Source organism: Micropterus salmoides, unplaced genomic scaffold (genome assembly GCF_014851395.1).
Source record: "Micropterus salmoides isolate LMB-PRFRI ecotype aquatic unplaced genomic scaffold, ASM1485139v1 Ms_hic_scaffold_2, whole genome shotgun sequence".
NCBI lineage: Eukaryota > Metazoa > Chordata > Actinopteri > Centrarchiformes > Centrarchidae > Micropterus > Micropterus salmoides.
Window position 1 is genome coordinate 19950466 of NW_024041150.1, and position 24503 is coordinate 19974968.

At 40.6% G+C, this 24503-nt stretch overlaps 2 protein-coding genes across 5 annotated transcripts; one reads left to right on the top strand and one right to left on the bottom strand.

Annotated features, from left to right (window-relative positions):
* Positions 1-2798: 2798 nt before the first annotated feature.
* LOC119911776 lies at positions 2799-6256 on the top strand. 3 transcript variants are annotated; one of them, XM_038730691.1, is made up of 9 exons: positions 2799-2893; positions 3625-3768; positions 3843-3908; positions 4014-4209; positions 4387-4455; positions 4646-4777; positions 5571-5673; positions 5791-5965; positions 6100-6256. In XM_038730691.1, exons 1-9 carry the CDS (start codon positions 2870-2872, stop codon positions 6178-6180), a joined length of 990 nt encoding a protein of 329 aa, XP_038586619.1. In that variant the 5' UTR covers positions 2799-2869; the 3' UTR covers positions 6181-6256. The 3 variants fall into 3 exon arrangements, with proteins under 3 accessions (XP_038586619.1, XP_038586620.1, XP_038586621.1); XM_038730692.1 differs by having other exon boundaries at positions 5574-5673; XM_038730693.1 differs by lacking the exon at positions 3843-3908.
* Positions 6257-10981: 4725 nt separating this feature from the next.
* Positions 10982-24167, bottom strand: paip2b (poly(A) binding protein interacting protein 2B). Of its 2 annotated transcripts, none has more exons than XM_038730695.1 (4): positions 23907-24167; positions 14599-14765; positions 13187-13369; positions 10982-13076 (listed from the first exon to the last, which is right to left on the bottom strand). In XM_038730695.1, the coding sequence occupies exons 2-4, from the start codon at positions 14752-14754 to the stop codon at positions 13020-13022; spliced, it is 396 nt and encodes a 131-aa protein (XP_038586623.1). In that variant the 5' UTR covers positions 14755-14765; positions 23907-24167; the 3' UTR covers positions 10982-13019. The 2 variants fall into 2 exon arrangements, with proteins under 2 accessions (XP_038586623.1, XP_038586622.1); XM_038730694.1 differs by lacking the exon at positions 23907-24167 and adding an exon at positions 21274-21415.
* Between the last annotated feature and the right edge of the window lie 336 nt (positions 24168-24503).

Below are 24503 nucleotides of genomic sequence, written 5' to 3' on the forward strand. Positions count from 1 at the left end.
CTCACTGTTTAAATGTTATTCTGTTATTATGGGTAGACATATGACTCCTTTAACCTGCTGGTAACTACCAGCTGTTTGCACCTATTTCCAGTAAAAATGCCATTAGGCCTAGATGCATGATTCTGGTCTCCTTTGATAGGTCAGAATTTATTAAAGACCATCACATCCCAGCCATCATCCTGTAGGTTATAATGCAACTGAATATCTTCTAATACAAATGTAACTGTAAAACAGATGAAAAGAAACTAATACATTTATTACACAATTTTTCAAAATACACCAGGTGAATGTCCATGTGTTTGCCATATTTACTGTTTATATGTTCACTGGTATTGGGAGTTTTCTTCAAAACACTATTTCTGTCCATACAACCACATTCCAAATAACATAGAGCATCCAAAACAGTGAAATATTGATTAAAAAATTGGGCTGTAAGTGGGCTCTGTCTTGAGCAGATGAATTGTTTGGTATATTGGACGTCTGTGTAACAAAACCAACACTTTTGTCATTTACTAGCAGATGGTGCTATTACACAACCTTTCCACTCCACTGTGTCTGCATTTGTTAATGCAATAACTAGCAAGAAGCCCGTATTCCCACGGAGCCACGTGTACTGTGACATTATTTGATGCATCTTGAAAACAATCTTTGTTCACAACACAATTGTTTTCCTGTCATACGTTTTGTAATTTTGAGGCCGAGGCTGCCGAGTTTTCCTCTGACGAAACGTATTATTGTCTGGGACCTGCAGAGCTTCAATATGAATCCAAGAGTATACAGCAGCTTAAATATACTGCCAAGAGCAGATGATGACTCTTTAAGTACCACCGTAGTGCCTCATACACAAAGAGAGGAACTTTAAATGGGGTATAGTTTTTCCATGTCCAACTAAAGTTTCATTCAGTTAGATCTGACTGTTTTAATTATAAAAGTGATTGCTGTAAATCTGGGAATGAAAATAGTTGTCTTTTTTATCTTCATATTGCCACATGACCGTGTTCAAATAAATACCCTGTTCCTGGAAACACCACTATAAAACTGAACCAGAGCAATCTGTATCACACCATGTTGATCACCGCAGTCTTGCCTCTTGCTGTATTAGAATTTAAAATGCGGAGCTATTCTGCATGCCTGCCGAGAATTGCATGCATCTCGCGGTAGGCAACACTGGTACATGCTGAGAAAAGAGGTGGACGCAAATCTCGGCAGGTAGCTTTCATCATTTGTTCTGCCGAATTATGCATCCAGCTCTTAAGGTCCATTTCAGACACTTTGAAACACTTGACACTGATGAAATGCAGTTTACACCACATATTTTTTGCTGAATCATAAGGTATTCTACTATGTTGTAAGAAAATATTGATGACTGTTAACATTCATAAAATATATAGGCTACTCAGGGGCAGATTGGCCATCAGGAATTTCGGGAACATTCCCGAATGGCCGGTCCATTTCAGGCCGAACCAGCTGGTATTCAAGAGTTTTTATTTTTCAGTTTCTTATGTTCAACTTTAAATGATCCGCACCGTCCGGCCAGTCAGCTGCAGCTAACGCTGTCTGTGTCTATCAGACTGGGCCAAACTAATACTTTCAACATTGAGGGGGATACCAGCGCCACTCCCAACTTGGATGAAATTCGTTTTTGTTGAAATCTGATTGGCTCAATGGCACCGATCAAAGGAGTTTACTTTCCAGCTGGAGTTCAAAAAATATGAATTAAGAAGGAAAATAAAATGTTGGTACAAGAGGCAGCTAAATGTGCCAAATTAACCAACCTCTTCCTTGGTGGAAAGGTGCTGTGGCAACACATAACCTGAGATTATTTTTATATGCATTTATGTTTAGGCAAATAGGCTATATTATATATTTAGGCTATATATATTATAAACAACAGTTGAAGGAATGAGGAACAGGAGAAGCTGTAGAAGAAGGACGATGAAGAGAAGCAGCAGGAGGAGAAGGACAATGGAACCAGAAACAGTGACAGGTACAGGGGCGGTGTGGATTATTGTTAGTTATATTTGTTACTGATGTTCGTCTCCTGCATATGTAGCTGAACAATCAGTAAAAGCAGAGGGTCCAGCACAGGGATATGCCTACTCATGCCTACTGAAGATGAGGGATTTGATTTTTATGCACACACACTGCTCTATTTTATGGGACTGCATTGTAGTTTCTGGGTATATTTAACTATTTTAGCATTCTGACTGACTCAGGCTCGTCTGGCTTAAACTAAAACGTTTCTTGAAGGTCTTCATCATAATGAAATTGACTGTATTCAGTACAACACTATATATTAAAATAACTGCAAAAAATCCTTCTCCACGCCCCCATACAGCAAATGTACAGAAGGCCTCTTCGTCTCAAAGTCCCGGGCTGAATTTCAGTCCCAGTACATCCCTGAGGCTACTTCGAATCACTTATCAGCACTGATGAACTCCACAAAGAATATTATATGGTTTTTAAATAGTACTTGGAGGTGCGTGCAAGACTCTATGTTGTGTTATTTGGACTTTTTTTTTATGTCTGCATGAGGAGAAAGTGGAGCAGAGCGTGAGAAAACTCAGTCCTCCTCTGTTTCTGTGAGCACTGTCCATGTCCCAGTGCTCCATTTACTGTCACTGAATCACAGCATTGCAGTATGTACAGTAGCCTACCTGGCTCCACATAACCTGGAGCAGGAGTCATGTGATAGAAAAGCGTAAGTAGCAGGTGTTGCCACAGGTAACAGAGTAAACATCAATAGAATGAACAGAGTTTAATTCAAAACAGTCGCAGTAACATTCTGGCACCTTGAGCCTGCAGACAGCTGAGCTGAGCTGCTGTGATGGTGCACTAAGGTTACTCTGAGGAATCAAAAAACCATCAGATGTTTCCCTTGAAACGCCTGAAGGTAAATACTCTGATATTTGAGCTGCTTGATTTGTCTTGTCTGTTTATTTTCTCTCGTCTTTGAGTTTAATTATGCCACAGTGTGCTTTATTTGTTTTCCAACGTATGTTTGGAATTGAAATGAGGATGTAAAAATAAATGTGAAAAACATTTCTCCTGCTGCTGGAGCTATTACCTCTTCACACATTTGCTGACCTTTTTCCCTCTCTCGTACATGGAGTCTGCAGCCTCGAGGCAAACTTGTCACCCTCCATAAAATGCGCCTCTATGTCGGTCAGCATTACTGTTAACTGTGTTACAAACCTGAATCTCAGCTCATGCATATCAGCCTCTCTCTCTTGAATGATCTTCCTTTATTAAACCCTCAGAGGACCCAAATCAAGATTTTTCCTCACAACCTTGTCACTGCTATTCTATTTTAATTGAACAAAATTAATAGCTGTTAGAGGAATGTGATTGGTTTTTATGATACATTGCTCTACAAGGACTTACTCACAGCAATTGCAGAACAAATTTGTTTCCTACTATTAAAGAAAATGCATTTTTTATTTGAGTCAAGGATCCAAATACTTCCTCCACCACTGTATGCCAAACAGCTGTGGTCAAACCATTGCTCCTGATACTGTAGTGTGTGAATCCTGTCTTTGGGCAGCTGTACTGTGTGACCGTCCTCATACTCACAGTGAACTCATGTTAGGTAACACTTTCACAATGTATGTTTTTGTCTTTCAGACTATGGGCTTGATGCCTTTGGGGAGATTTGTCACCACTTACAGTAGTGACTATAAACCCCTTAGTGAGCGCCACCCACAGGTCAACCAGCTGAAGCCCAGACCTGAAACTAAAGTGGCTCCTCCATATGTCAACCCACCTCAGGTTGGATGGATTAATGGATGGACAGACAGATTGATAGATCAATAGATTGACTTACTGTCATGTTATTTTTATAGACTGGATTTCATGACTACTTTTACAAAACAACTAACAGCAACTATGGCTCAGGTGGCTGTTCACAGGTGAACTGCAACAACATGCAGCAAGTTCACAGTAATGTGCTTTATATTCTAACTAGCTTTCTGCTGCCAGTACCACCATCACTCTCTCTGTACTCTATCCCGCAGCCTCTCCCTTGCTCCCTCTTCCCTGCCTCTTTGCCTCCATTTGGCATCCTCGCTCGTTCCGTTTCCGAGGCATCTGGGGTTGTTGGCTCCGCCCTGACAGAGGCCAGGACACAGGAAGTGGGAGTTGCCAGGGACACCGGGCCTGTACTTGGCAAGGAGGAGAGAGGTCAGCTGCGCTATGTTTGTGGTAGAAAGGGTAAGGAGTTGTCTGTATCTGTCTGAAACACACACACACACACAGACACATATATATATCTATATATAGAAACACACACACACACATACATCTATCATATATACATATATATATATATACACACACATCTAAGCTGGCAGCTGCATTGGTAATCAGTCCATTTTCTTCATTTGACAGCTAATGAATTGGAGCAGCAAGAGGCAAAAGATGAGGCGCTGCAGAAGACTGATGTTCTCTATGAGGAAGGTCAGATGGCTGTGTTTGTGTTGCTTTGTTTTTTGAAATTCACCAGATGCTTTCACTGTTTAATCTGCCACTCTTTAGCCCGCTCTTGTTTGAAGGGCTTTCCAACTGTAGATTATTTTCCAAAGGGGCTCTTGGAGTAGAGAGCCACGCGTCATTTTCAAAAACACGTTCCATATTTGTGCACTTTCAGGTGTGATTGTGTTGTCATCTCATGTCAGTGCGGCCTGCTGTGAAGATCTCCTTGGATATGTCTGCAGAGAAGCCGGGCTGCAGCACCTGCTACACCTTCCTGTGGCCTCCAGTCCAATTATCACAATCGAAGGTAGAACAACACTGTCACACATAGAAACACACTCGTCCCATGATGCATAACCTTTAACTAAAAACATTACTTGTTTACAGTGATATCAACACCACTTTTTGTGAGGTTAAGAGGTCAGGCTATTTCACTAGCAGATAATGTTTACTAAAATAAAGTCATTTTTAGAGCAGCTCTCTTAGACACAACAGTACTTTAAGCTGAATGATAACATCAGCATGCTAACATGGTGCTAATGACAATGCTAACATGAGCAGGTAAGCAGGTACTGTATGTTTACAATTGTCATCATTCTAGTTTGGCAGGCTAGCATGCTAACACGTGTTAACTCAAAAGTGCAGCTGAGGAATGCCATTAGTTTTGTTAGTATCAAAGTTCTTACAATTCACCCTGAGGACTGAATGCATTTAGTTCTTTTGAATGTTTCATGGCAGGTCACTTTTTAAAACCGTTAAAGCCTGGCCTGTGAAAACAAGTAACATGTTAATTATTGAGCTGAGGTGCCGGTAGGCAGATTTTGTTAGCTTGGGACTGAGCCCATGTTTTTGGTCTTTATGCTAAACTAAGCTAAGCGAACAGCTGCTGAGCTGGAGCTATGTATACACCAGAAAGAGTGGTAGTCATCTTCTCATCTGACTCTCAGCAAGAAAGTGATTAAGTGTACTTCCCAAAAATGTTTGAGTGTTGTTAAAATATTGATTCATTAACCTGTAAGCAGGTGTGTGAAAAATCATGGTAAAGTGTAAGAAAACTGTATTTGAGTGAATGTACTTTGTTAATTCCCACATCTGATTAGAAGCTGAAAAATGGGATAACAGCACCTGCTTGAGGGGCTTGAGACATGCTGTTGGACTGAATAGCAGCCCCTTCCTCCAGCCTACTTCCAGGCAGTGCAGCTGGTAAGCCACAGACCCGAACCACCCCTTTTAACAACTAACATTATTTTCAAAATTATTTTAGATTTCTCTTGTACGTGCATTATTGTGTTGTTTTCTATCCTTTCCCCTCGCTCTCAGCTATGCATTGGAAACTGAATGCCCTAATAGTTGTTACTTTAAGATGCAAACCTTCCCTCCTGCCACCCCTCGTGGCAGCACAATACCTCTGGCCCATGTGCAGCCAACGGTCTACAGCACAGAGCCCAGAAGGACGCCACAGTTGACAGAGTACCAGGCCAGGTACACTGTTGAGGTAAGGAGAGGGTGGTAGAGTGGTCGACTATGTGTGTGTGTGTGTGTGTGTGTGTGTGTGTGATGATCACTGACCTCTAGCCCTGCTTATTGGCTTTTTATGTGTCTTTAATTACCGTGTGTGTCTCTTCCTAGTGGGCCCAACCTAAGATCCAGCAGACTGACTTTCACCATGATCGTCCTGCTCGTCACCAGAAACTTTATCTTTCACTCTGAATCTCAACTTTTGTTTCAAAACACAGCAGATTAAAAAAAAAACATTGTTTGTGTTTCTAGCGCTACACATGATGAACCAGTGAGTTTAAAGTTCTGCTTCTTCATCCAACCACCTGCAGTTTTCAAGGCACACTAGAAATCCTTCCTAACTGAGGTAACGGTCAAAGCTTGTGTCTGTGATTCTCAGTTATCTTGCCTCAGGATAGAGAAGCTGAGGATGAGTCATAACAGCAGTAAAACCTGCTGCTGGCAGACACCCAAAGGAGACAGTAAAATGTGTGCTTGTTGTCACCCTCCTGTTGGGACGAGATTTAAACGTTCATGCGGCAGTGCAGTGGTGGAGGAAGTACACGGGTTCTTTACTTAAGTATAACTACAAATACCACAATTTAGAAATACTTTCTTACAGGTAAAAGTTCAGCATACCAACATTTACTAAATTGATAGTAAAGCAAAATGTACTTAGCAGCAAATGTCAAATTACTCATTATGCAGAATGGTCTCTTCCTAAAGGTTACATTATTAACCTGTAAATTAAACTTGTAAACAGTATTTTAATGTTGTTGCTAGTTGAGGTGGAGTTAATTTTAACTGCATGCCTTAACTGTTGCATACTTTTATCTTAATGCATCGTATCAGATGATTTGTTTTCAAAATCCTTATTTGCAGAGTGACAAATTCACAGTACTTAAATTCATTTTCTATAATGTTTCTGTAGAAATAGCATATCCATATGTCCACACATCCATAGCAATGCTAAAATATAATTGATTGATTTATATTTCAGCAAAATAACAATAATAGACTATCTTTCACACATCAAACTCACCAAACATTTACAATTATTTAAAACTGGATCAAATATGAAGCTCAGGTTGAAAATATTCCTTAAAAGCTGAAATTATATATAATATTTAAGAAGTGTGGATTCATGGTGGTCTCCGTTTAAGTTTATACCGTCCAACACTGTAAGAGATCTGAGTCCAGAAAATAAAGTCAACACTCTCTTCTAGCTAAATTTCAGCTATGACGCTAATGCTAGCATTACTCACAGAGCTTGTTGCAACCTTTTATACAGTCTGTGGTTGCTATCTGCAATCACCTGACCAGCTGCGCCAGAAAAAGAGTCATCAGGGTTTAAATCCTCAAGCTTTGGCCTGTCATTGAATGTCATCCACAACAAAAGCATGAAAAGGGCTCAGCAGGAGTAACGTTAACTAACTCCCTGCTCACTTAGCTAACCACAGCTTTATGAAGGCACTGTCAGAAATAGTTCAACAATCATTACACTCAACTGAAATGTTTATCTAAACATATTTTACCCAATATTTAAAGATGCAAACACCATGATGATGTGTAATTTTTGAGATAAAAAAAATCTTCAGTGGTGAGTATTGTCTGAAAGCAGCTTCCTTACTTGCAACCTGACAAATAAGAACATCTGTTTCATACAAGTGAGAGTAACACATTTTAATGTTTAATAAACAGATGATATTTTCCAATATGTAATACAATCCCAAAGTGAATCGGCCATGAAGAAGACATCCACAAGTAGTTTATGGAAGATTTAAAATGCCTAAATGAAAACAAATCAAACAAAGAAATAAAGTGAAATACAATGTACAATGCTAGATAGTAGGTCAACTTGTCTTGCTGACCAGTGTCTTAGTCGCTGCAAAGAGTAGCCAGCTAGACATAAATCACAACCAACAAACTAAAGTTACAGCTGCAGCAACAGCCATATACAGTTGCTACAGCTACTGCCATAGCCACACCAATAAATACAGCCAGTCACAGCAATGGCTACAACCACAGCCACAGGAACATAAAAGGCTATATATGGCAAAGTGCACGCGCTATACTATGGCAGTTGGAGCTCAGCTTTCTGCCTTAATTGTACTTTTCAGCACATAAATCTCAGAATTGACTAAAATATTAGAGACTAACTTGGCTCACTGCGGTTGTGATAAAAAATGGTACATGACCGGAGATTTAGTTTCAGCTTCAATCTATATGTCAACACACAAAGCAGGGTGCTGCCTTGGTGACAATTTGAACAACTTTCTTTTTAATCACAGTTTTTAAATTATTATTATTAAAGAAAATAAACATTTCTCTCGCTGTACAAACTGTTCTTAGCTGCAGAGAAGATCCAACATGACCTTAGTCACATCCGTGCCTTTGAAGGTGATGATGTCCTGCTCACTTGATCAGATGGGTGATTTGCAGCAGTGTGTGATGCCACCAGGATGAAAATCTTTTTAGTATTTCTTGATACTCCTTCACATTAAGGTACTTGTGGTGGTTTGGAATAGTAGGTTGTCTTTTAATCACTAGACTTTTACAGTCCAAGACCTTTTCGTTTAGGGAAGTCAGTGCTAATGTCATCCGTGGAGGTCTCCTCCCTCTTCCTCTTTTTCTGAGACTACTCCTGTTCCACCCTGTCCTCTTCCACAATGGGGAAGTAGCACACTACTGATAGTATCATGTGGCCATCTTCAGTGTAGTCAGACACCCTGAACCAGCCTTTTATCTCCTCCTCTGCAGCACTATAGACTGTACGGCCGTCCCTCCCACTCCATAGGCAGGATGTCGTTCCCCCGGTCTGCTCTCAGAACTGCGATATGAACTTTGTTTGGGTGGACTGGAGAAAGCGGGAGGCCAGCAGTAGGCCTTGACAGAGTGATCTGGACAAAATGAATGTCTTAATTATTAGTGCAGAATTATTAAAGTTACTAAAGTATCTAAAATCACACAATTAAAAGTTAAACATTAACTACAATACCTTTTCTTTTCCTGTTGTGGAAGATTTAGGTCAATTAATCTACAATTTAAACACGAGAAACGGGACCACAATATCTCAATATGATTACACATTAGCATTGAATTATGTTACAAGTTAAGCCTGTCGGGGTCACCATGATGACCTGTGCTGGTTTTCACCAAACTACAGCACGTAGTATTCTCCAAGAGTGATCTCAGGCAGTCCGTCCTGATGTTTGCTATTACGAGCACAGGCGGGTCAGGTTCTCTGGCGAGGCGGCGCTGCAGTTTAGGCATGGACACCGAAAGGGTGTCCAGGTTTTCGATTCAGAAGACAGTTCCTCAAGTTGATGACATCTAGTCTGACATTGTGCTGCCTTCCTAAATGCAAAACAAGATTCATATAACTTTGGTTAAGGGACTTAATGAAGAGTTATAAAGATGTGATCAGTATTTTCCAGCTCACCCAAGCTTTCTGAACACTGTCAACCTAACTCTGCTGGAACTGCTCCATATTCTCATACTCAAAGATGAATTACATTGTTCATACCTGCAGCGATCTGCTCTGGCCCAAGTTCAAGCTCCATATTCATGAAGTACCCGGTGAAGTGTTGTTTTGTTTGAAACCTTACAATCTCCCCAAAAGTATCATTTAGGAGCGGTTTGCTTTCAGTTCCTCCTCAGCAGATGGGGTTTGCCCAGTTTTCATGGAATTGTAAACATTCAAAATTGTAGTTCTTCAGAAAAGTCTAAATTTCAACATCAACTCTACATTCCTATGACAACTAGGCACAATCCATTTGATGAGGAAGATCTTGTGATGCGATGAAAAGCTCCAGAGCAGCTTTTGGGCGGCGATATTCATTTGAACCCACTCATTCTTTCTACCCTTCCTTAATCAACAAAAGTGGGGAGGATGATCCTGTCTTACTATTAGTTGTAAGCTTGGTCTGCAGCTGACAGAGTGAAAATATAGACATGATATATATGTAGCTGCAATATTTATGAATTGTAATGACAGACTTTTGGGTTATGCATAAATGTGTTTATGTGGAAACTGTTAAAAATACTATGAAAATCAATATTAAAAAGTGAGTTTGTTGCAACCTGCTGTGCTTTAAGTTATCTCGCCAAAGTATTGCAGTTATTAGGGCATGACTATTAGGTAAAGATGAAAATAGCTTATGTTTATGGGTAAAAGGTGTATGTTGTAGAGGTTAATGTCAATTTGGTGCCTTGTCACTGAATTACTGTGTTCAATGGGGCCTTTGCTCATGTGGTTCCTGAAAGAAGGAACTCGGCTTAATGACGAGTGTGAGGAGGAATATTCATACATTATGACAATCTGAGAAACATTAACACTAGAAGCGATAACCACCATCAATCTAAAACTTTCCATGAAACAAAACTTTTAGTTAATTCACAAACTCAATTTGTATTTTTCTTTTAAACCCACATGAATTCTTGAATCCTATAGCCAAGCCAATACACAATAGGACTGCTATTTTATAAGTGTTCTAGATCTACTAATATGTACATAAGAATCAGACTACTTTGTGAGCATTATAAATATAAATACAGTTGTTTTTAGCCATGCTAGCAAGACATTCACATTCAAAACAAATTGTTATAACTGTAGTGATCCTGACCTTTTCTCTGCTGCCACAGTCAAATCAGTTATAAATGATCAAACACTGGTTTGGAAACATACCTGTTAAACTAAAAACAGTCCCTTTAGTCTCTGCTGTCGTATGTTTAGAGCTGATTAGCAAACGTTAGCCAGCTAATATGCTAAACTAAGATGGTTAATATAGCAAACATACTAAACATCAGCATGTTAGCATGCCGACTATTACTGGATATGTGATTAGAAATTAGTCACTGGTCATGTTACAGAGGCCATGTGTGGTTATTAAATAGTAGAACATGACAGTCTTCACGGTCATTAACGGATTTACAAATACAACCAAACCCTGTGGGTTCATCTGTGTTCTCGTCCACTTTGTATGAACATGTGACAGAAGACTGACAGGCGGCGTTTGTCTTTAACATCTTTATTCGTCTTTTTTCATTATTTTTATTTGTACTGAAATTCATACTGTCTCTTCTGGACCTCTTTTTTTTCCTCCACGACTTCAGTCATCTAACTCATCTAAACAAAATCACCAAAAATGATTTTATGTTCACCTGGCAGACATTCCTATTGGCTTCACCAGGGTGTCATTTGACAACTGCGGTCCAACACTGTGTGAGGAAGTTCCATTTTAACCAACATTTCACGATCTCTACTGCACGGTTTAAGAACACACTTGAGTACTTGTTAGGCTGAAAATTGGAAAAGCTGCAAGGGTGTAAAGAAGCGCTTTCACCTGTCAGATACTCCCTAAGTGCACAAGTGTACTTAACAGTAATACAGTAAAACACACGACATTATTGTCACTGCTGATACCACAAATGAACAGTGGCATAAAGATGATTTATGTTCAGATTTTATGACAACATATCCTCTGTGTTTTCAAGCCCAAATGGCCGAGAACTAGAAAAAGTGACTCAGTAATTCAGGATTACAATCCAGGTTTCCTAAAAAGCATCTTCACATATACAACTTTTTCCTATTGGCACGCAACTGAACGGAGATTGGACTTGCACTAAGGAACGATGCTTCAGGGAAAGCCAGACCACAACAAAGATTTATGGTTAAAAAGAAGAACTTCCTCAGAAGAAGTCAACCTACAAAGAGAAGAACAGCAAGGAGGCCATACTGTCAGCCACATGTTCCATACTGCTTTATTCTGATTGGCTTTGACAATATTGTCCCTTCATGTTTCCTCCTGCAAACAGGACTAAATGGACACCACAGGCTACTGTACCCAGTAGAGACACAAAATGCCTCATCCTCAAAACATGAAGGGGGAAAAATAGACAAAAGAGGAGAGGCTTTTTGAAAACCTGATTTGGATATGAACACTTGATCTGATGCTGGACAAACCAAGTTGTTCCGGCAGAAAGAGGCAGTGACATTGTTCCAGACCAAATACTCCCCTATAACGAGGTTGTTCACTACACCCCATGAATACAAATTGAACTAAAAAAGGATGAAACCGTGAATAAAATATAACAACGGATTTTCTGAAGGTTCAAAAAGTTCTGACCTTCCCTTTAGAACAACATTTTTCTCATCTTGATGTGTGATCAGTTAACGCGCACCTCGGCTCTAATAAGCTGGACACAACATAAAACATGGACTTCCACATAAATTGGGAAAATAATTTCTTATCCATGGTTACACCTGTCCATGTCTGTTAAGATCACTTCCAAAAACATGTGTGCAGGGAGGGTGGGGTCTGTATTTGGTTTGGAACGGAGCCACTGCAGATACAAATAACAAGCCGCATTTCTAGATGCACAAGAAGAGCTTATGACATCATAGGAGCAAACGTTAACAGGTTTGACTGACCGTGATGACTTTACAGAGCAGTGGGAGAAACCCATCAAGTCCCCTGAAATGTTAGTCGTGCTCTAATCTCACTGTCATGAAAACCCTCAAACTACTGGTGATGTTGTTAAAACTTGGACAGCACACAAATTAATGAGTATGTGAAGTAACCTTTCAAGTTTATTAGATATTTTGGGCTGAAGTATTGTCCTGGCATCACTCCTTGGTAGCTGCCTCAGTTCCAAGGGGACATCAATGAGATCTGCATACTCTGTAAATATCAACAGTGTCATCTGAAATGCGCCCGCAGTAGGGCGGTGCTGGTATTACACCCATCCCCCACCCCTGTTCCCAATGTCCCTCAGCTTACAAGAAACAAAACAGGAAATAAAAAGATTAAAGAAACAAAAAAAAAGAAAACAAAAAAGGAAATCCCCCCACCCCCCAACTGGGCCTGCCAGCACGCCACTGACTTCAAGTGTGTAGGTGTGTGTGCGTGCATGCGTGTGTGCGAGCATCAGTGTGTGCGCGGTCATGGCCGCCAGAGTCTCTGAGAATGTGAGGACCGGTGTGTGTGTGTGTGTGTGTGTGTGTGTGTGTGTGTGTGCGCGTGGAGGCTCCATGGGGGTGAGGGGGACTCCTAGTATTTCTTCCCCGGGACGAATTCCTTCGCTTCGGGGTTCAACAAGCTCTTCCTCTGCAGAAAAAGGCATGAAAAGAGAGAGTAAGAGCAGTTTCGTTGTTCCTAAACTCAGAACTGTCAAAAAAAAAGAATTGGTTATTTAATGAGATGCATCTCCGACTCACCGCCACTTCCTCCAGGTTGCTGTGGTGATCGCTGACTGACAGGCCGTTGAGCTGCTGTTGCAGCTGCCCCACCCCCTGGTTGTTGAGGTCACGAGAAGGGATGAACCAATCCTGGTCTTCCTCCTCCAGCATTTCCTGGAAGCAGCGCTCCAAGAACTCCTGCTCCAACAGCTCCTCTTCCACCTGGGAGACGACGAGGGAGAGAAGAAAGAAAGAAAGGAGAGATGAGACATAGTGCAAGGGCAGAGACAGGAGGAATATCTCAGATTATTTGCGTCACAAGTAGGTGGAAGGTTTCCTAAAGAGAAATCTTCTCAGTAATGTGGAGGCATTAAAACACATGACTCATCCAGCCAAGTGAGAGGAAAAAAGACTGCAGATCGAGATACAGAGAGCTGAAAAGGGCACTAATTACTGGAAGATGGATTTTGAAGAACAAAATAAATGCTCGTCACAGGCACACTTCTACCTATACATCACTAACATGTAACTGGAGTGATTAAGACGGGTCCACATAATCTTCTGTGATAAGGATGTATTTCTTCCTTATGGATCGAAGAGGGGGGAGGGGACAGGAAGAGGGGAGGAATGGACAAAAAAGGAAGTGGGGGAGGGGGAAAGGGAGGTAAACAGGTCTGGTAAGTTATGGATAGGATCAGTCCTCAGCTGCCCTGAGAACCTCTGTCAACATGGCCAGGAGAAGATGAAGGTGGGGGACAGCAGAAAGCTAAATAAAATGGCAGAGCTGAATATACAGGAGAGCTTCAGCGAGTGTGACACAGCAGAGACACGAAAGTGGGCCAGGAGGAAGGAAGGAGAGACTGAGTAAGAAGCACCAGGGCAGGTATAATTCAGGGGCAAATTCATAAAAGAATAATAATGAATCAGATTTATCCAAACAACCTGGCTAAAAGCACACCAGCTCACAGTCTGGGATGGAGGGATGTTAACATTTACATACACTGACACACGGGTTCTGCGTGCATAAAAAGGCTGTGTTGGGCATGCTGCTGCAGGTACTGGTGAGAAGATGAAATATGATCTAGGAAGGGGGGCCCCCGGGGAGCAATGTCCCCAGTTCAACTCTGACCAGGGAACTTTGCTGCATGTCACTGCCTGTTTGCCTTTCCCATTATTTCTCATCATCTCTCTTTTGTCCACTCTAAACTAAAGGCACCCAGAAATACTTTAAGAGATAATAAACTACAAGACCAGTTTTAGTAATGAAGTATCATCAGATGCAAAAATACTGCACAGTTATATACAACACGGGACTGGATTTTACAAATGACCTGACCAAGGCTAGACTTAAAATAACTAATAAATCTGAGTCTAAAGATCCCTTAAAATGATTTTTAAAAACTGTGGCCAAAATGTGTTTTGAGCGAGACATTATATGAAACATTATTTACCTGTCTGTTGTACTCCTCTTCATTCTCCATCCACATGTACTCAGCAAATGGGTTGGCGTCGTTGCCCTCTCCTGCGTGCCCATTGGCCACAGGTTCCTTTCCCTCCTTGCCTGGAGCTCCGCCTCCCGGTGTCTTGGCCACCTCTGGACCGCTCATCTCAGCCGGCTCTGCACGAGAAGACAGTTACATAAGCGTAATAGCTGGCCAAGGCGTGCAAACAGGAAACTTTTGATAAATCAAAAAACACCTCTTCACTGAACTTCAGCTCAAAACTTCATCATGGCAAAGTTTAGTTTTCAAATCAGACACAACTCACTCCCAAAAACAAATTCAACACCATGCGTGCTTCATTTTCTCCCTTTCTTGAAGCCAGATAACTTTGACTCATCTCCTGTTCACTCGCCCACAGCTGGGTCTTATTGGCTCTTAAATTTACATTATCTCAGCTGAATCAAGGCTGCAGTGTTTCAGCCCTGGATCCAAATTGAACGAATTAGCAGGATCTCAATTCCATTTTAGCTACAGCTGGGAAAACTGCTCCCACGGGTAGAAAAGTCTTCGTAGAGTCTCACTGCTCATAAAAAATAAGCCCGCCGAAGAACAATTTTCCATATCACATGATCTGAATAAGACTGACTGAAAACTGCAACACCAGCTGGGACTGGGACCTGGTCTCCAAAACTATGTGAGAGCTGAAATCTCTTACTGCAAACACCTAAATAACAGTCATTGGCATTTTATGTCCGCAATCAATAGTTTTTCCAGGTTGGTGAATTGCAGTGCTACGGTAAAAGGCTTACAATATTATTATTAACCAGGGAAATACACAAACAGGCCTAGACTGAGATCATGAAGACAGACAGCAACATTCACAGGCAAACAAATACCCAGAGTGTTAAATCAGTCGGTTCACGCACAACGTCAACTTCCTCCTTTCCGTACCCATTTCTGTGCACGGCCAAAACAATGAAATAAGGTTTAAATCTAAGACAAGGATGGCAAAACCAGGAGTTATAACGGACAGTAAAGAAAAGCACAAGTTAGACTGGCATTAGTAGAAACAAGTTACAGACAGTAAATCAGTGAGGCGTCGTACATAAAAAGTGCTGCATGTTGCAATGTAGAGGCTGCAGGTGTAACTCACATCTGTCCTGCTGCTTTCAGATGGCTCTAAGATTTATTTAAAAAAAAAAAAAAAAAAAAGAAGGCAAATGGTTTCAAACAGTGAAAAATTAAGGAAATAATCAATCTTCGTGTTCAGTACAGATGTTTTACCGGCATTCTTTGCTATGGTCTGCATTAATTTTGTACTTTGAAGTCGAGGTTTACGTGCCAATTGGTTAGAGGGTAATTTTTAGTGCTTTAGTGATTAGTGTACTTGCTGCACATTTCATTTTGCGCTTCCTGATGGAGCGAATTCATTATCCACTGAGGGCTGTACTGAAAGCAAGCCCAATTATCGAGCATTGAGGTACAAAGTGCCAGCTTCATCTTCTTTACGGGTGGAACGGTACAGCAAATTCGGTAGGTACCTCAGTTTTGGGTCAGCGTTCGGTACAGCAGGGAAAAAATATAAAAATGTTAACATTCAACAGTGGCTCATTGGCCAAAATTCTTACTGTAAATGCTAAAGCATTCAAATACTGGCATATTGTAATAATACTTTTTTTTTTTTTTTTTAAACAGTCCGTAATGCTCCATTGGAGCCGGGCTCGAGAAGGGCTGGAATATTGAAACAGTATTGTGGAATAAAGTATTGCGATATATTGCTGTATTGATTTTTTGCACAGGCCTGGCGAGGAGTAAACATAAATACACTAGTCTGACTTTCTAACAAAAGGGGGGCGCGACACAGAAGAGGGGACCGCAACTCGAGACCGTGGACATTTATGCTGCAAGTGGTTTTACCGGGCTTCTTCTAGATTGCATTGGGTGTTAAAATCCATTTTTCTTTCTTTTGATACATACTTCAATTAATAGCAGAGTCCCAAATAGCCGCCTATCTCCTTTACTGGCCTGGTGTGTGAACACATTTTGACAAACAGACGCCTAGTGGTTTTTATACAAGTTCTTAGGATGTATAAAACCTTTTAAACCCCGCTGCGTCGCCCGCTTTAGCTGCTTGGATCGTGAACATCAATATTAATGTTTAAATGTATGATCAATGTGTCAGTACGGACATGCTGAACATCTTAGATCAGTAAGATTCTCCACAATTCAATAGTTCAGAGCATTTAACGGAAACAACAAGCCCTAAAGTCTAATTCCTATAGATTTACCGCTGTGCTGACTGCCATTACCTTTTAAGCGCTCGTTAAGTCAGAATGTGTCCCTTCCTTGATTACTTATATTCCTTTAGTCTGTAAGGGTCCACCGATCAAAAGAATCAAAACAGCTTTTCATAAAATGAATCCAAGTTGTAAATCCTGTCATGTGAAGTCCATCGCACTCTGCTAACTTCAGCCACACTTCTCTCATCCTACTTCAAAATAAAAGCGCAGCTAGATTAAATGAATGACGTGTATTTGATATTACTGGATAATTTTTATACTAATATTATTCTGTTTGAAATAAACTGTTTCATGGTACTTTCAGTTTTGTGCAAAAGGAATTAAAGGCCTGTCCCATATGGACGCCTGTCCCAAATATAGGCAGGGTCAATTCAGATTTTAGCAAATAAAAGCCCGGGCTATTATTCAAAGTTTTACGGTATTTTTTAACAATGATGGAAAAATCTGAAACACTGACAGATCAAGACTAAGGGCAATTTACTTTAACATTTAAAGTAATTCACCTGCAACAGTGTCAATGTGCCGAGAGTGCATATTAATTAGCTACTGTCTTGTTGTCATGTGTTTGATCTCACATACATGACCTTGAAGCCAAGCTGGCTTTAGCAGTTGCATTGTAGGCTATATTGCTACATAGCCTCGCTATCGTCAAGGCAGCTGAGCATCCAAAGTTTCTTTGGAAAGCCCAATAGATGTGTTGTCGTTGATAAATGATTATAACGAGAATTTTGAACACAAACTATGCTTAAAAAAGGTAGAAGAAATATAAAAAAAATAAAAGGTTGTTTATTAGTCATTCCAACAGGAATACCATTGAAAATACCATCTCTCAGGTATACTACATTTAATGATGGAAAAAAAAAAAAAAAGTGATTAGACATGATTGTGTGTGCGTCCCTACTTCTGCGACACCAACACAAAGCTCTGATGATAAATGCCCGCTATGACATAATCCTCAGACTGCCAGCCAGACTGCCAGCCAGCTCCAACAGACTTGTCATGACTCAACTGCAGCCTCACAGTGGGCACGGGGGTGGGGGTGGAGAATAAAAAAAAAGATAAATAAAAAATGAGAAATAGTACAATGATGATCTCACCCGAGCCGTGCAAACAGCCTCAGGGTCAGCCTGATGCAGACACGCTATTGCAATCTCTGACTTGCGAAGGACTGACTTACTTCCTGAAACTCCCAGCAGCTTTACCCACCTGATTGCCAAATTCAGGACATAATGTTTTGATGACACCTATTACTGCTGTTTCTGCCTCGGTCGGTGAAACACAATCAACATGTGTCAGCTGAGTTTGACCTGAGGGAGAGTGCTGTTCACTGCACGCAGCGACAGTATGGGCGCGATGTCCTTCAGAGTTCAAACAAACATGTGTAATCTAAGTAGGTTAGTAGACTAACAAGACGCCTGGCAGGCTCCAAGATGTCAGTGTTTCTGTAGGCAATGATAAAGTAGCCTGATTATGCAGTGCAACAATTCACACAAGATGTTAGTTAAGAAGGCAAATATGCAGGCCAGGAGAGCGCGAGAGGGTACGACAGAACATTTTGTTAAAAAAAAAAAAAACACCATGAGAAGCCCACATTTCCAACTTAACTAGTTGAGCAAGGTGCCAGCATGTTCAAAGTGTTTGCAGCCTGCATATGCATGTTTTTCTGTGTTTTTATTGGATTCCAGAAAGTGTTGGACCACAGACTTTTAACATCAATTGCCAAAGTTTACTGGACACTTCTAAACAAATGCACAACTACACTCAATTTCAACTATCAGGCATGGGAATTAAATATAAGCACACAATAGATGTCTATCAGCAAAACCTCTGTTAGAAAACAGAGGAGGTTAGAGCTAAATTATAGTTTAAATAATTTATTAAGCAAGACTTCCAAAGTAAATTCTGGTTCCAGCTTCTCAAATGTAAGGATCTGCTGCTTTTCTTGGCTGTATATAATTTAAAATTTAATATCTTTGGGTTTTGGACTGGAGAAAAAAAAAAAAAAAAAAAACTTTAAGACATCAAGTTGACAGGCAATTAGTTTCCATTTCTGACGCCTTACAGATTAAACAAATTCTTTATTGAAGAATCAAAAGATTAACTCATGATTAAAGCAACTTCTAGTTGCACCCCTTTTAGAGACTTCTTCCAAAACAAAATCCTTAAAGCTATAAGTGATCCTGTGAATCCAAACCCTTAAGCAACTGATACAGTTGCTAAGAGTCACTGTAAACGTGCCTCCACTCAGGCGACACAGGAGCGCACGGTGGGTCAACCGGAATAATAAGGAGGAGACGGCGAGCGCTGTGCCATTAAGTACTATATGTAGCACTTGACATGTTGCGTCACCATGTGTTGGGCACCATGTAATATTTAGTTAGCGGAGCCTGGGATGCTCCATGGCTGTGAGCAAAGTGAGATCTGATCCCACTGGATGAGGGTGAAGGATAAACGAGGAAAGCTGCAATATGATTGAGCTCTAGTTCTGAGTCAAATGAGTCGATGCTGTAACCTAAAACACTTTCAGTTGCCCTCCAGTTGTAGATGTCAACATTTTCTGACTTGATGTTCCTGATGACCAACGAAGCCGCCTTCTTAATAAATTCCAATAATGGATGTCAGCTGTGCTGCCTTGTTTGTGTATTTATTCACTGCAAATATTTAACATGAATTCTATCTTGTCCTATCTTATTTGGTATTCATGACTCTCGTTAAGACTTACGTTTGTTGTCTATTAGGACATATTTTGAATGACACATTAGGATGAACGATGCACAGAAATTTGATCCTTCCTATGGGGGTGACAATTTCCATCTGAAAAGTTATTTTACAAAAAAAGGGAGCGAAATGCCCCAAATGTAACTATTAAAACATGTTGTTAGGCCACTATTTTGATAATCCACCAATATTCAGTAATTACTTAAGCAAAAACAACAAACATTCACTGGTAGGAGCAGCTTTTGTAAAAACAGTAAATGTAATACTTTAGGGATTTGGACTGTTTTTGGACGGTCTGACAAAATTGAAGAAACACCTAAACTATGATGAACATTTATTTTAGATTAAATTCTATAATTTTCAGCAACAATTTCAATGTTTCATTAATCCTAAAGCTTCCTAAAGCTAAAATGCCATGCCTTTGGTAACAGGGTCTGCTGTTTCTCTCACACTTTGACATTACTGTAACACACACACGAAAATAACATTTAAAAAAATACATATATTTCTTTAGGACTGTTGGGTGAAGAAAGCATGCAATTTGATAATGTTACCCTGTGCTCTGGACAACTTTACAGGCATTACATTTATTGGTTGAGAATTAAAATATTATATAAAATAATATATATAAAATAATATACGGACAGTAAGTTCACAAAAAGATATGCCGATGTTATTTCTACAAGTCAAGCCATTCCTCCAAACTGTTAACTGATTTGTAAACAGCTGAAATCGGCAGGTAACAACAAAATAAGATTACGAACTAATACCGTTAAAAAATATATATATATATATATATATAAAAAATAGTTTACAAAAGGTCACAATATGAAAGGCCACACGTGAAAACGTAGTGTCAGTCTGCTATGGACTATGTTGTTTTAATATATTTTGTTAATTTCTTGGAGAAGCCCAGGATACTTTATGGACAAAACCGTAAAACAGATACCCAATCTGTGGAGCGACAAAACCTGACGGGAAAGTGAAGATAAGGTTTGTGTAGCGTTAAGCGCATCAACTGTGTATAATAGGTACTTTGAAAGTCACAGAATAGCCCGCTACATAAGAGGTTATGTAAGGTAACAGTTAGTGTGCTGCTGTAGGTGATAGGAGCTGTGTCGTAGTGGCTTATAGGCTGCTAACGTGCCCGGTGAGCTAACAGGCTAGACCAGGTGTCTGGGCCTACCTGGAAAGTTGGTTAACTGGATTGGACGGTTTTAGCCGAGGTAATGCTAAGTGGCTAGTTCACGCTGGCTAACCAGCTACACAGATGCACATAGCCGCGCTGTCAGTGAGCGGGCCTAAGGTGAATGCTATCTCAGCAGCAACAACAAAGAGTCGAGGGCTGGGTGGCTGAAAAACAGTTATTCTCATGAAAGTCGTGAGGTGCGTTGACGTGAAAACTGCCTAAACGCGAACAAAGCACCGAATGAAAAAGACATGGCGAGATATTAAAACACGTTAACCACGAGTCGAGGACAAACACCATTCCCGTTTGGATGCTTGAGGCCAAACAAAGTCGGCTGGTCCGCTATGAGCTAGCACGCTGCTACAGCATGGCAGCGTCAGTGAAGCAGGTCAACAAAACAAGCCTCCGCTTCGGGGATTACGCCAGCGCTGCACATACAACACGTTTAAATTAAAAGCTTTTAAAAGCACTAGTTACCTGGCATTGTGCTCTCGTTGTTCGCTTTAAATTGTACCGTTTAGTCAAAAGTTATTGCGACTACACAGCGAAGACTGCGTGTTCGTCGTTTCTCCAGTGGGGATTTACTCCGTGCTGCGATGCAACGTAGCTCAAGTTAGCTAAATCCTGTTAGCCACCTTGCTAACGTTAGAAAGCTGGGTCGGTCACGTGGTCGCGGCGCTGCGTTCAGGTTCTTTCAGGAATGTGGGTTTGACAAACAAATACCACATGGACACAGTCCGAAAAACGCCAAACACTATTGCCCACAAACCAAAAGAACTACTCTTCAAATGTGTCGTTTTACCTGACCAGCCGCCCTAACCCCAAAGATGTTCAGCTTACATCAAAACAAGGTTACCATTTTTATGCGATGAGTAACGTACAACATTGTTTTATTACTTCAGCTCCACTTTTGAGCAAACTGTAATGACAAACCAACCTACACAGTCATGGGATTATTATTTTAAATATACAGTATGAGGAAAAACATGGTTCACTGCTTTGAATATTGCAGACATTTGCCATTCAGATATCTATACAGATATTGGAAAATTACATGTTGATATTGTGATAATGATTTCAACCATATTAACCAGCCCCATACTTCAGATGCCTGAATGAATCTAAATATTGGTATACAAGGATGGACGACAATATTCAAAACATGCTGATTTCCATTAGGAGGATGATCATTAACTCTAACACTGATAGTGTTCAGTGCATGTGGAGAGAAAATGACCAAACGTCACGTGCAGACAAAACATTTGCAGTGATGCACAGAAGCAGACGCGGCCCGGATATGTGAGCAGCTACACAACATCTGGTTGTATACCACCACAGTATTTCCACCCCCCCCCCCCCACACACACACACACACAAGAGGTGAATAGTGCATGATCAGATGATGTATCCAGCAAAGTTACAGTTGTTAATGTCATTAGTCATGCTAATTAAATGGCTGACATCAAATGAGGAATGACACGGATACTTCTGTGTGCAACAACTTCAGCTAAGAGATGTGATCACACATTGACGAGATGACTGCAGTAAATACCTTAAAGCCATGAGCCATACACACTCAATTGCCAGTTTATTAGGCACACCAAGATGAACCCAGTCTAATACAACAGTCCTGCAATAAATCCTGCGTTCCTGAAGGTGATCCTGCTCAGTTTTTGTTGAAACTGTTTCAGAGAGGTGTTGATTCAACTTTATGGTCATTTTGGAGGCTGCAATTTGTGGTGCTGTTGAGTGTTTGCATTATACTGTGGAGTGTTTCTAATACTTTTGTCCACCAAATTAACATCAATGAGGGTAGACTAAATATTAGAAAACCCTCTCAAACACAGAATAATCTCAACAGCACCACAAACTACAGCCTCCAAAACTGAACATGAAGGCAGGATTTATTTCTGCATTGTTGTACTAGACTGGGTTCATTTTAGCGAGGTGTAGAAATTGGCAACTGAGTGTATCACCAGCAAGTTGCTTGTTTTGTCCAACCTACAGCCCAAAACCCCAACATATATTTTCAGTGATATACAAGAGGGAAAAGCAGTCACATATGACAACAGGAGCCACTTAACGTTTGGCATTTTTGCTGGAAAACAATAAATCAGTGAATCAAAATGTTGAAATCAAAATGTGTGGGGACCCAGGACAAACGGCTAAAAAAAGAAATGTTTGAAATATTCAAGTAAACAAAGACTGATGCTTCAGTTTTCAGACATTTCACTAATATTTAATTCTTTATTATAAAATAGTTTTACATCTTTGCACTACTTTAAACAATTTATGTCCAACAATCTCAAAAAGGGAACTTCACTTTTTGGTTAGGCTGCTGGCAACTCAAAGACATATGCATCTCCCAAGGCCTAAGGGGTCGCAAGTACACAGCTTCGCTTTAAAGGGTGCCAATTAACTATCGATTCATTTGATCGTTTCAGCAGTTCACGTCACAGTAACATTGACTGTCGAAAATCGGGGCTCACAGTGGGTACTTGAATGCAGCATGTGAACAAACATCCCTCAAGGTCCACCACTACTCTTCACCAACACACAAATGCCTGCGTGGCTTCGGAAGCATTTCTCTCGATAAATAACAAATAATCCAACAAGTCACACTTCAACTGAGCTTTATGAGGACTAAATCATTACAATGATGAACAACAGACTATTAAAGAATACGCTCTGTTGTTCGGGTTTCAGTGTATGGGTTTATAACCCGACATATTACCGATCAAAGTAAAGATAGAAATCCAGCATTTGAAGACTGCATAGGCTATGCCCCAGGGCTGTAGCTTATCACAATACAACTATTTCTAATGTTGGAGAAGACTCTTAAGTTGTTTTACCACAATTTCAGCCTTTTCATTAAAGTGTTTCCATCTTTGCAGACAAGATATTTGAGGTCTTATCTGGTGCAACACAATAAGTAGCCTAATGTTGGCTGTGCAACTGGAGTAAGTTATTAAGAAATGAGCTCGTATACAAAAAGTAACATGAGTTAATTACTTTTAAGGAGCACCGTTAGCTTTCTTGCTGCTATTTCTTTCTTCTCTGTTGCAAACAGCTAGCTTCACCTTTTACTCCACCAATAACAACAGACTCACCACACAACTTCAAGCGCAAAGAGGGGGAATCCGCAAACCAGCTGTCGGGGGGTGAACGGCTCTTTTCCGGTCCAGGCTGTCACAAGAAAACCACACAGCAATGAAATTCTGCTACTAATCCCCGATACGCAAAGCAAACACGTGTCTCCTTTGTCAGTTTGCTCGCGTTATTGGCTAAAAAACGGATAAATCCACTGTTTCTTTGGCTAAACGTCGAGGGGGGAAAAAAGGTTCTGTCGTGGTCGCGTTTGTCCAGCTGCACGCTTCAGTCATTGGTTGGAATCTACGTCTGTTAACGCTTCCTGGCGATGCTATTGGCCCAAGCGACCACAGGGACCGCCCCCCTTCCCATTCACGCAAACAAACAAAATATAACCCATTTTTCTCGCTGCCCCTTTTTTCTGTTATCAATGTGAGCAGTTAATATTTGACAACGTGGCTGTACCGGCTAGGTCTGACCTTTACTTAACGGAGGAGGCTCTAGTGTTACGTTTGATTGGCCTGAAGGTGTTAGGGATGAGAAAGTGAGAGGGCAAGGGCAGAGTAAAAGTAGCCCACAACAGAAGAAGAATTTAATACATCAGTGTGAGCAGTGGC